Raw genomic sequence first — 13,409 nt, 5'->3', positions numbered from 1 at the left:
TAGAGATCCTGCCACAAAGTGCTGTTAGATTATTGTTATGCAATTTAATTACATTCAAATGTATCTGAGTACCGTTCTTTCTGTGACTAATGGACTTTGTGGAGGACTAATCATTGCAGACCTACAGTAGCTGTTTCCCGGTCTCAGTGAAGGCTTTGCTCTGTCCTGGCTCTCAGCAGGAGCCTCCACAGGCCGGGCTCACTGCCACACAGCTCCATTCTGCTTCAATTAAACAGCTTTATCAACGCCAAGAGCCACAACATCACAGCACTACTGTAAATAACCACACTTTTTTTCCACAGAGAGTGCATGGAGTGTAAAAGCTCTATATAAAGTCAATGAGAGTGTCTACCTGTAAAACTTTCCATAACATTTGAGTAAAGTCAAATAAACATAAAGTCAGTGGTCAGTGAGAGTGTCTACCTGTAATTAACTCTATATAATATTAGAATAAACCCAAATAAACATAGAGTCAGTGGTCAGTGAGAGTGTCTACCTGTAATTAACTCTATATAATATTAGAATAAACCCAAATAAACATAGAGTCAGTGGTCAGTGAGAGTGTCTACCTGTAATTAACTCTATATAATATTAGAATAAACCCAAATAAACATAGAGTCAGTGGTCAGTGAGAGTGTCTACCTGTAATTAACTCTATATAACATTAGAATAAACCCAAATAAACATAAAGTCAGTGTTCAGTGAGAGTGTCTACCTGTACTTAACTCTATATAACATTAACATAAACCCAAATAAACATAAAGTCAGTGTTCAGTGAGAGTGTCTACCTGTAATTAACTCTATATAACATTAGAATAAACCCAAATAAACATAGAGTCAGTGGTCAGTGAGAGTGTCTACCTGTACTTAACTCTATATAACATTAACATAAACCCAAATAAACATAAAGTCAGTGTTCAGTGAGAGTGTCTACCTGTAATTAACTCTATATAACATTAGAATAAACCCAAATAAACATAGAGTCAGTGGTCAGTGAGAGTGTCTACCTGTAATTAACTCTATATAACATTAGAATAAACCCAAATAAACATAGAGTCAGTGGTCAGTGAGAGTGTCTACCTGTAATTAACTCTATATAACATTAGAATAAACCCAAATAAACATAGAGTCAGTGGTCAGTGAGAGTGTCTACCTGTACTTAACTCTATATAACATTAACATAAACCTATATAAAGACTAGGTTTGGATGGGAACTGGGAATACTGGCGCTCCTGCAGGATTGGAAATCACTGGGAATGATTAAGCTAACACACACACACACACACACACACACACACATTTAACAACATTCACAGTGGATGGGTTATCTGTATGTATGTAATGTTTGTAATGTGTTTTTGAAGAAAAAACTTACTGTCCAGATAAACAGCTTTACAGAACGTTTTCTCAGACGCCTAAGACTTTCACACAGCACTGTACAAACACACACACACATGGTGAGGCCAGATGTGGCTATGGCTCTGTATGTGAAACCACACACACACACACACACACACACACAGACACACACACAAACACGCACAGTGAAACCACTGGCATTTTATTGCCTTCCCAATTGATCAAGTGAGTGAAGGCCGTAAAAGAATAATGACGACACATCTGAGAGTAGCTTACTGCCTCAGATTACACAACAGAGAGTAAACACAGCGCACCGCTGGCAGTGAGCAGCCACTTGGCTGGCGTACAGATCGAATATTAGAAACACTCGACCCTCAACACGCAGCGAACCAGGCTCCAGCGGCCGTGTCCTGACCGTGCTACCCATCCACGGCATTCCCTGCTTAAAGAACATCCAGTACAACCGGCTCTCCATACACTGCACCGTCTCCGCCTGCAGTGACACTTCTGAATACGAGATAACTCCTACACTACCGGGTCAAAAGTTTTAGAACACCCCTAGTTTTTCTTATTTGACCATATCGGTAATGACCTTCTTACTGCCACTCCACCTGCAGCTCCAACCTGCAGCTCCAGGTCTTTGAGGTGTAGTCATGTCAGCCGCCCATCACACAAGCTGCTGTTCTGAACTCTCAGAAACTGGCCTTGAAACTGATGCTGCTGTGGATTTGAGGGGGTCAGACCTCTTCCTGTTCCAGACCTCTTCAGTTTCTCTTCACTTCTGATGGTGTAGGAGAAGGTCCTCACCACACACTGGCTTTACCTGGAGCTTCTCTGAAGGAAAGAGCTCCACTGGTAAGAGCCAGATCTGAGGTTTCTGTGTTCAGGGTCAGGTAGAGAGTGCAGTACCACACTCTGGTCAACACTGCTTTTATATAGAGTCTACATATTCAGTATATACAGAATATATAGTTTCTATTGTATCAATTTTTAAGTTGCTACAGACCAGCTGTGAGGTATTAACCAATGACTCGCTCCTTAACGAAGCCTTTTTAATAATTCATCCTTCATTTTTCCCTCAACACCTCTGACATATGACTGCTTGCCTTTGTACCATTTGATGTTGCTGGACTTTCTAACATGCCGGTTATTCACTGGACTGGAATGGCTAATTAAATCTCAATAAAAAATTTTGGGGTGTTCTAAAACTTCGTCAACGCCAAGAGCCACAACATCACAGCACTACTGTAAATAACCACATTGTTTTTTTCCACAGAGAGTGCATGGAGTGTAAAAGCTCTATATAAAGTCAGTGAGAGTGTCTACCTGTAAAACTTTACATAACATTTGAATAAGTTAAATAAACATAAAGTCAGTGGTCAGTGAGAGTGTCTACCTGTAAAACTTTACATAACATTTGAATAAGTTAAATAAACATAAAGCCAGTGGTCAGTGAGAGTGTCTACCTGTAATTAACTCTATATAACATTAGAAAAAACCCAAATAAACATAAAGCCAGTGATCAGTGAAAATGTCTACCTGTAATTAACTCTATATAACATTAGAATAAACCCAAATAAACAAAGTCAGTGGTCAGTGAGAGTGTCTACCTGTAATTAACTCTATATAACATTAGAATAAACCCAAATAAACAAAGTCAGTGATCAGTGAAAATGTCTACCTGTAATTAACTCAATATAACATTAGAATAAACCCAAATAAACATAAAGTCAGTGGTCAGTGAGAGTGTCTACCTGTAATTAACTCTATATAACATTAGAATAAATCCAAATAAACATAAAGTCAGTGGTCAGTGAGAGTGTCTACCTGTAATTAACTCTATATAACATTAGAATAAACCCAAATAAACATAAAGTCAGTGGTCAGTGAGAGTGTCTACCTGTAATTAACTCTATATAACATTAGAATAAACCCAAATAAACATAAAGTCAGTGGTCAGTGAGAGTGTCTACCTGTAATTAACTCTATATAACATTAGAATAAACCCAAATAGAATAAATGCAAAAGATTTCTAAGTGTCCGTTGGTCAGTTTCATACAAAACCCCAGATGGACGCACAAGAGATAAGAGGCCGATGACGGACACACAAATCCACCAGTTAGACAGGGCGGGAGGCCGAGACGAGTCTCTCGACCTGTCTTCACAGCCTCATAACTCCGGTAATTATTCACGTACAATCTGGCAATGGGATGCAATGGAAGGGGCGGGGCCTACAGATTCGGGAAATGGTTGAACGGCATTTCTGCGCTGTGATATCACAAGGATATTAACAGAAACCTCCAGAAACATCGAATTTGACATGCTGGTGTGTTCAAAGACTCCCAGAAGGTTAAAGAAGCTTCATGTGATTGAAAGGTTCTGCACTCTAAGCAAAAAGGGGCCAATGGCAGTATTGAAAAAGGGGGTCTCTGAGAGTGGGTACCTTTATTGCCTAAGGGACCTTTTCAGTTTGGTCCGAACTAATATAGAGGGTGTGAAAGTTGCCTTGGACCACGGTCCAGACCAAAAGAAGTGGTCCCAGTCAGGATCCAACTGAACCCTGATTGGGTTGGTTTGCAGTGTAAAAACACTCTCCTGGACGGTTCAGAATTTCAGACCCATTACAGGATGTTGAGGCAGGCTGTCGTCACCCATTAAACAACAGAAGAAGTACAAACGAGGGGCTGGAGCACATGGAGACGAACTGTCAGTGGTGATGTAACTGTTGCAGGACGAGCTCGTTCATTCTGGCCAACCCCAACCAGTTCTGGCGGAAAGGTGACCCGCAGAACCGACGACATGTCAAGGTCAGACTTGAGACTTTAGTGTTGAGTATAGGGAGATATGGGATGGGACAAACCAGAACTAATCGGATCAGGCGGTTCGGACCTCGGTTCAGACTTCCAGGTGTAAAATAAGGATCTTAGTGGAGTTATGACATAACTGAATTGGGGAGCAAGGGTCCTTTGAGCAAGGCCCTTAACCCTCTCTGCTCCCTGGGTATTGCAGTGAATGCTGTGTGTGTGTGTTTGCTCACTAGTGTGTTTATTTGTGTGTATGAAATATCTGTGTCCAACACTAATGGTGAATGATGGATGTCTCTGTCTTTGTCATCCATGTTTACACACTGTCACTGGAGCCCCACCTTCAGATTCATCTGCAGAGGCGACCTGACGGAAGCCACTGTCTCTTATGTGCTGTTATTGGCCAGGAAATAGAGCTTCATGGCTGGATGCACTATTACTGGCAACAGGCGGCCTCTACTCAGAATAACGTACAGCACAAGCACCACCGTCTATAACCAAACACCCACTAACACCCACATCAAACCAAAGAACCTGAACCCTCTTCTTCTCATTTGAACCCATTCGAATCCATTCTTACACCGGCCTTGGGCTAGGGGGGTATAAACCCCCCCAGAATTAAGCTGTGGACCAGTGAAACAGTGGAAATGATGGATGGTGCTCCATCCAAGCTCCACGTCTAGGGATCGTTTGGGGAGCTGGGAATGAGGGTGGGTGATGATCAACATCACCAACATCCTGATCTCACTAACGCTCTTGTTGCTGAATGCAATCAAATCCTCACAGCAATGCTCCTCCAAGATCTAGCAGAAAGCCTTCTCTCGGACAGTAGAGAACACACAAAAGCAGGATAAACTCTTTTTTTAATACCTTTGATAACCATGAATCGACAGGTGTCCCAATACTTTTGTCAATTAAGGGGATGTGTGAAGCTCCATTTTCAGGTTCAAAGAAGTCAATGTGAAGGATCTTCCCGCTCATATCTTCTTCTTAGAACCTGGTTCTTCTGAGGCATCCCTCAAAGAACCCTCTCTAGCACCCTAGTGTTTAAGAGCGTGAGCAACAGTAGTCACGTTCAACCTAAACAGAATCTCGTGACCATGTCTTCTAGATCTTGCGTGCATAAGTTCAGATCCTTGCGGCCTCGTCTTTTACAGCGTGGGCACGGTATATAAAAATACATGCCCTCACGCTTCTTCCATGCCAAGCCCTTCATGTGGTTCTGCTGTGAGGCGCTGGAGCAGAAAAACAGTGAAATGTGCAGAACAGGCCTACAGGAGCAGGACTGGGCAACACCAGCCTCAAACCCAATGAGCTCAGATCACTTCTCACGCTCAACTGAACAGAACAGACTAAGAGAAGACAGACGCTGGATAAAGAACAACATGAAAACACATGGAGAAGAACTTTACACACTCACACACACACACACACACCCTGTGCCACATACTCTGGAAGAAGGGTAGGTTCTGGTACTCACGTCTGAGTTAAAGCGGAGCTGGCAGATGTTGCACGAAATCACTTGCTTTTTCTTGGGCGGGATGGAGACTCCGAATGTGTGGTTGATTACGGCCTTCTGGACGGGATCCATCTGGAAGATAAGCAGAGGAGGAGCACTTTTAGAGAGACACATGCACAAAAGAGAGAGAGAGAGAGAGAGAGAGAGAGAGAGAGAGAGAGAGATCACAGATAAAGAGAAATGATCAATTAGAAACAGAAGAACGAAGAGCAGAGCGAGGGAGACAGCTGAGATGATAAGAAGAGGAACAGTCTATGGAGACAGAGCACAAGGAGAGACAAGAAGAAGAAGTAGGAGGAGAAGAAGATCAGAAAAATAAATAATTAAAAAAATAGTAATACAAAATTAAAAAACTAATAAGAAATACAAAATATTGAAAATAATGAGAAATACAAAATAAATAATTAAAAAATAGTAATACAAAACAATAAAAAAACACAAAATATTGAAAGTAATGAGAAATACAAAACAAATAATAAAACTAATAAGAAATACAAAATAATGAAAATAATGAGAAATACAAAAGAAATAATAAAAATAATAATAAATACATAAATAAACATACAAATTCAATCAGGTTTATTGTCACGTCACATAAACACAGGTGTAAAAGTGAGCAAAAAATTGCTTGTCCTGTGCAGTGAAACACAAATATTCAATATAAACAGTCAAATCTAAAAAGTAGAATACAGAATACACACACAACCCCTACACTATACAAACTATTACACTGTTCCATACATTCAAGCTATTAATATTATTAATTACAATAATAATACTACTAATAATAATCATCATAATTATAATAATAAGTATTATTAGTTATGAGAAAATTTGAACTGAATTTAAAATAATTTAACTGGACCAAGCCAAGCTGGGCTGAACTGAGTTGAATTTGTTTATAGTTAATTGAAATGAACTAAAATGTAATTATTATACTGAATAGAGCTGAGCTAAACTGAACTTAATAAAAATTAATTGAAAGGATTTGAACCGAAGTGAATTACACTGAACTAAATTGAATGAAACTGAATTATACTGAATTGAATAGAAATTTAAAAAAAGTTAATTGAATGAATTTAATTCAATGTAATTTAACTTGACCAAGCTGAGCTGGGCTGAACTGAATTGAACTGAAATTGTTTAAAACTGACAGAATGAAATGAAATCAAATTTACTGAACTCAATAGAGCTGAGCTGAATTTTATTAATCTGAATTTAACTGAACTGAACTGAATTAAACTAAACTGAACTAAACTCAGCTGAATTGAACTGAACTAAATTAAACTGAATTAAACTTAACTGAACTAAACTAAACTGAATTAAACTGAACTGAATTAAACTAAACTAAACTGAATTAAACTGAACTGAATTAAACTGAACTAAACTGAACTGAATTAAACTGAACTAAACTGAATTAAACTGAACTGAATTAAACTGAACTGAATTAAACTGAACTGAACTGAATTAATCTCCTCCTAAACTGAACTGAATTAAACTGAATTAAACTGAACTAAACTGAATTAAACTGAACTGAATTAAACTGAACTGAACTGAATTTAACTGAACTGAATTAAACTGAGCTGAACTGAATTAAACTGAACTGAACTGAATTAAACTGAACTGAATTAAACTGAACTGAACTGAACCGAATTAAACTGAACTGAACTGAATTAAACTGAACTGAATTAAACTGAGCTGAACTGAATTAAACTGAACTGAACTGAATTAAACTGAGCTGAGCTGAGAGTTAGGCTGTGAGGCTGTAGAGCGGCTCTACGTTACTGAGTGGGAACCAGAGAAGCAGATGAAGCTCCAGCTGGTGTCTAGCCTGAGCTAACGAGACGGGATACACAGGCACCTCCAGAGATCCGCCCGAGAGACACCGTCTGATTGTTTCGAGAACAAAGACAGGATGCAGACGCTGAGGAAAGCGTGGGGTCAGAAGGTGAGTTCAGTCGAACTCAGTCATCGACTTCTCGCTGCTGCTGGTCTGATTACAGCACTCAGATCGATATCAGACAGAGGAGTTTAGCCAGTCCTGATTATAAACGTGTGCCTGTGTGTCTAACAGGACCCAGCAGCCACGTCTGTCCAGATGAACAGGCAAAACACCATGTTTTCAGGTCCAGCATCTCCACACAGCCTAGCATAACACACAGCTCTCAGCACCAACCTCACCACCTCAGGTCAGACCATGAAGACCACAATGATGACATACAGAAGCTATGGGGCTTCAAGGCTTTAATGTACATACTGATAGGTGTCGTTTTATCATCAATCATCATCAATCCATCAATAAATCAATCAATACACAACCATTTAACATCATCAGTCATACTTTATGCAATGTCATCTTTACAGGAGGAGCAAAAAACCCTCTCAACTTTTAATGAAAGTCAATGTAAAAACACTTTAGTCATTTTGGAGCATTTCTATTGGTCCATTCATCAGGAGCTTTTGAGACAATATATGAGACAACTGTCAGATTCACATAGTGTCAAAAAGTGAAAATCAGTAAAAATGGAGATACAAGGTTTTTGAGTGACAGCACTGATGTATTAACGCACACCAGCCCAAGCACACCATCTTTTGGCTCAGTCCATTTAGAAAACAGTCAGAGCACAGCATGTCATTCCCTCCCGGCTCTGAATAGCAGCTCTTTACAGCATCCGTTTCCCAGCAGCCCTCAGAGCTGCCCTCAACACCGCGCGGTAACAGTCCTGAAAGTTACTCAGGAGAGCGCTCCTCAACTCGCTTCACCTCGACACGTTCAGCCCTGAGCGATCTGGAGCACACTGGAGCACACAGCGAGGACAACACGTCTAACCGTGGGTGAAGGACTCGCAGGAGACAGAGAGACTGAGTCAGATAGGCAGTGTATGAGAGAGAGAGGCAGAGAGAGAGAGAGAGAGAGAGAGAGAGAGAGAGAGAGAGACCTAAAAGATAATGTAAGAGAGAGAGAGATTCAGATAGGTAGTATATGAGAGAGAGAGAGAGAGAGAGAGAGAGACCTAGAAAGATCATGTATGAGAGAGAATGATAGAAAGATAATGTATGAGAGAGAGAAAGAGAGAGCTAGAAAGATAATGTATGAGAGAGAGAGTGAGAGAGCTAGAAAGATAATGTATGAGAGAGAGAGAGAGAGACCTAGAAAGATCATGTATGAGAGAGAAAAATAATGTATAAGAGAGAGAAAGAGAGAGAATGATAATGTAAGAGAGAGAGAGATTCAGATAGGTAGTATATGAGAGAGAGAGAGAGAGAGAGAGAGACCTAGAAAGATCATGTATGAGAGAGAGAAAGAGAGAGCTAGAAAGATAATGTATGAGAGAGAGAAAGAGAGAGCTAGAAAGATCATGTATGAGAGAGAAAGAGAGAGCTAGAAAGATAATGTATGAGAGAGAAAGAGAGAGCTAGAAAGATCATGTATAAGAGAGAAAGAGAGAGCTAGAAAGATAATGTATGAGAGAGAAAGAAAGACAATGTAAAAGAGAGAGAGAGATAGCAAGACAATGCATGAGAGAGCGTGAGAGAGCGCGATAGAGACCTAAAAAGATAATGAATGAGAGAGAAAGCTAGAAAGATAATGTACGAGAGAGAGTGAGAGAGAGAGTAAGAGAAAGCTAGAAAGATAATGTACGAGAGAGAGTGAGAGAGAGAGTAAGAGAAAGCTAGACAGATAATGTATGAGAGGTAGAAAGACAATGTAAAAGAAAGAGAGAGTAAGACAATGCATGAGAGAGCGCGCGAGAGAGAGAGACCTAAAAATATAATGAATGAGAGAGAGAGAGCTAGAAAGATAATGTATGAAAGAGAGAGTGTGAGAGAGAGAGAGAGAGAGAGAGAGAGAGAGAGAGAGAGAGAGGAAATCAGCTCAAGAAACAATGATCAGCACATACCTGTAGCGATCGGAGATCAGAGTCTGTGACGAATGGGAGCAGAGGACGGAGACAGAGAGAGAGAGAAAGAAAGAGAGAGAGAGAGAGAGAGAGACAATGGCATGTGCTGCTTCTGTAAGAGCAGGAGGGGTCAAGTCTCTCTCACTTCTCTCTCTCTCTCTCTCTCTCTCTCTCTCTCTCTCTCACTTCTCTCTCTCTCTCTCTCTCTCTCTAACATGCACACACATATGCACCCCCCCCCCCACACACACACACACTTTGCAGATGCTTGTGGCTGTGTGTGTGTGTGTGTGTGTGTGTGTGTGTGTGTGTGTGTGTGTGTGTGTGTGTGTGAGGCTCCTGATTAGCGCTGAATGGTGATGAGCTGGAGTAAACAGGAGGCTCGGAGTGAAGCTGTTTGACTCATGGCGACAGTCAGGAACCTGATTCATTATCCACCCATTAACTCCAGCAGCGCACCTTCTCTTAACCACTGAAGGCTCTTTTCATTTCAGGATGAGCAGCAGCCTCTCCCTTACGACTAGCTTCTCCGTCCCCGACACACTGTCTCAGTGCAGGATCTGAGCCGCAGTGCAATAACCAATATTAATATTAATAAAAGGCAAGGTGTTCCTGAACTCACTGCTGAGTAACATGTTAAAGACAGCAGGTCATAAAACAAGTGAATTATTAATCAACTAATCATGACCTAATGACTAATGAGGTATTTAGAGTTATTCACCATTAATTAATTTAGCCATTTTTATGCATAAAAACTAAAGGTATTTTCAGGTTTTGACATAATATAAATCTGGCTGTTGTTCTTTACACTATATCAGAATTTCTTAATGAACGGACCAATAGAAATGCTCCAAAATGACTTAAATAAAATAAAATCTATTTCCATTGACTTCTATTCAAACTTGGGACGTTTTTTTCCTTCTCCTGTAAAGTTGACATTTTGCAGATATAGAGCTCTAAGCCTTGTTTTCCTATTGACTCCACCTTTGCCCCGCCTACTCCTTAGTGTTTCCACATGTTACTTGTTTCTAGCTCTACCTCTTCATTATTCTCCTCAGATGTTCCTAGTTCCTTCTCCATAGCAACAGTCCACTGATTTGTGTCCTCCTTCATATGCTCACATTTTGGTGAAGGATCTGATGGGGGCTCAAAGTGGTCCAGGGGACTAAGGCACTGGCTATGATCTGAGGGTCGCTCAGGGTCATGCTGCTACAGGCCTGGTATGCTCATGCAAGCGTTTTTTCAGTCCCATCAGCAGATCAGAACCACCCCTATCACATGAATGGCCAGCTTAAGGAAATGAAGCGCTGAGGCCTTGCTGGGATTTGAACTGATGACCTCCTCACATTTGCTGAAGAGCAGCAGTTAGACTGTAGGGCCGGTCTAAAGCTGTGAAATTACACTCCATAAAAACCCAAGTAAATTTATCTTCCCGTCTTTCTCAGACTCAGAAATGGACATGGCTTCACAGCTCTAGAGTGGAGCGACTGTCTAACTGCCTGTTTGCCAAGAGACTCAGGAGGTCATGAGTTCAAATCCTTTCATCAACATCACGGCCCTCCATGGTCAGGAGGAGTCTGAGAATAGGAAGGCCTCGTCCCGAGTGATGGAGGGAGTTGTAGCCTGCAGATGGGAATAAACAGTGAACAGGTTGAGGGGGCGGAGCCACAGACTGAACATCTTACATAGTATTGAATCAGTTTCAGCTGCAGATCATTTACTGATGTTTTTGAGGATCAGATCAGAGTGGATTGTTGATCGAACTGAGATGTAGAAGTAAAAAATGAGTTAAGTTGAGTTAAAATAAAAATGTCTCAGACATCAGGACAGTAAGCTTCATCTCATGCTCAGAACCAAGCTCGAAATTCTGCAGAGCCAGGCAGGCAGTGGATAGAGAATGGCCTAGAAAGTGTAGTCCCTACTGCCAATCTGTTTGCCCTCCCAGGATCGGCCCTCGGGCAGCAATGCAGTAGAAACCTGGACTGCTCAAAGGAGGGGGCTTATCAGCATCCCACCTTGGGTAACCAAAGCCAAGACCTAAGTCTGATAGTAGTGTCAGTGATGTGTGTAAAAACCCAACACTGCTGTGCCTGATACAGTACTTCAGTGTCACTGCTGTGATGAGAATGATCCACCACCCAGATAATACCCAGCCAGAGAGTGCCTTTATCACAGTAGGCACGGACAGTGCCCTCCTGCATACGGTTTGGGAAACGACACACCCGAACCGGTTACCTGCTCATGTGGGGCTACCTTCCACATGGGTGGAACGTGGGCTAGGTGGGTTCCAGGTGGGCATGGGCTCTATCATTACAGCCCAGCCCAGTCCCATCTAGGCCCCATGTACAGTGTGCAACCCAGATGGGGCCAATGTTAAACCCCTACTGGTCCCATCACTGACCCTGGTGGGATCCTCATAGGCATCCATATGCAGGGCCATTGTGGACCCCATGGACAAAACCTTCTGGCTTCCATACAAGCCCAACATGGGTAGGCTTACCTGGGTAGGCTTTTCTCAAAGTTCAGAACTGTGCCAATAGAATAAGACCGTTAGAGACGTCATCTAAAGCTCACTGGGCAAAGGAAGATCTTCACTAATCTTCAGCAATATCCTCAATGACCTGTCCAGCAGATCAGAAAAAGCCTCCAGGAGGCAGGGGTGTATTTATCATAGACTACTATCCACCAATACACCTGATAAAAAGGTCAGGAGCTCAACCTGATGGTCAGTATTTCGCTATCCTGAAGAATCATGTGACTTCAGTCTGGGACAAAAGTCTGAGACATGGCCTTCAGTCTTCAGAAGGAGCTGCAAGACCCAGCCTGAACTGCGGGACCATGACAAACGGCCTGTTATTGCAGCCAGTGCTGAGCAGCAATGATCTGTAATTAAAATCTCTATCTCTCACTCTCTCTACTGCCCTCGCTCAATCTCCCTCACAACATCAGCAGAAGTAGCAGAAACATTCAGGACGACAGATAACGAGGTCAGGAGAAGGAGAGGTCAGTAGGGGATGTGCCGCGGTTGGCCGGTAGAATTGCTTGTTCGGCTCATTTTGCTGCCTCCAGCCTTTGTGTCGCCGGCCCCTTAGCGCAGACACGCTGAAAGGGGGGTGGGGGTGGAGGCTTCACCTGCCACTCAAATACTTAATGACATTAGACCTGAGCTGAGAAGCAGAGGAGCTGCACAGCGAGACAGACAGCATACAACAGCACACTACGGCTGTAGTAGAGTCTAATACAGTGTATAAAGAGGGCTGGGCAAAAGTCAGAGGCTGAGAAAATGATTTAAAGGGTTTTAGCTTTATTCTAATGTTATATAGAGTTAATTACAGGGAAACACTGTGCTTGACCACTGACTTTATGTTTATTTGGGTTCATTCTTATTATATATAGAGTTAATTACAGGGAAACACTGTGCTTGACCACTGACTTTATGTTTATTTGGGTTCATTCTTATTATATATAGAGTTAATTACAGGTAGACACTCTCACTGACCACTGACTTTATGTTTATTCGGATTTATTCTAATGTTATATAGAGTTAATTACAGGTAGACACTCTCACTGACCACTGACTCTATGTTTATTTGGATTTATTCTAATGTTATATAGAGTTAATTACAGGTAGACACTCTCACTGACCACTGACTCTATGTTTATTTGGATTTATTCTAATGTTATATAGAGTTTTACAGGTAGACACTCTCACTGACCACTGACTTTATGTTTATTTGGATTTATTCTAATGTTATATAGAGTTTTACAGGTAGACACACTGAATTAAAAGGTCAAGGCAGTGAAGCTTATTTTAGTTCAGTTGAG

At 41.4% G+C, this 13,409-nt stretch overlaps 1 protein-coding gene across 1 annotated transcript in view; it reads right to left on the bottom strand.

The window, feature by feature from the left end:
- znf385b (zinc finger protein 385B) overlaps positions 1-13,409 on the bottom strand; it is a 219,614-nt gene that overhangs the window by 39,871 nt on the left and 166,334 nt on the right. The window contains exon 4 of the mRNA XM_072685409.1: positions 5,644-5,754. Within this exon, the coding sequence (XP_072541510.1) occupies positions 5,644-5,754 (111 nt within the window). The remainder of the gene's footprint in view (positions 1-5,643; positions 5,755-13,409) is intronic.

The sequence above is a fragment of the Salminus brasiliensis genome, chromosome 8 (assembly GCF_030463535.1).
Source record: "Salminus brasiliensis chromosome 8, fSalBra1.hap2, whole genome shotgun sequence".
Classification (NCBI taxonomy): Eukaryota; Metazoa; Chordata; class Actinopteri; order Characiformes; family Bryconidae; genus Salminus; species Salminus brasiliensis.
The sequence above is the reverse complement of the archived record's forward strand: the minus strand, read 5'-3'. Positions and strand labels throughout refer to the sequence as shown.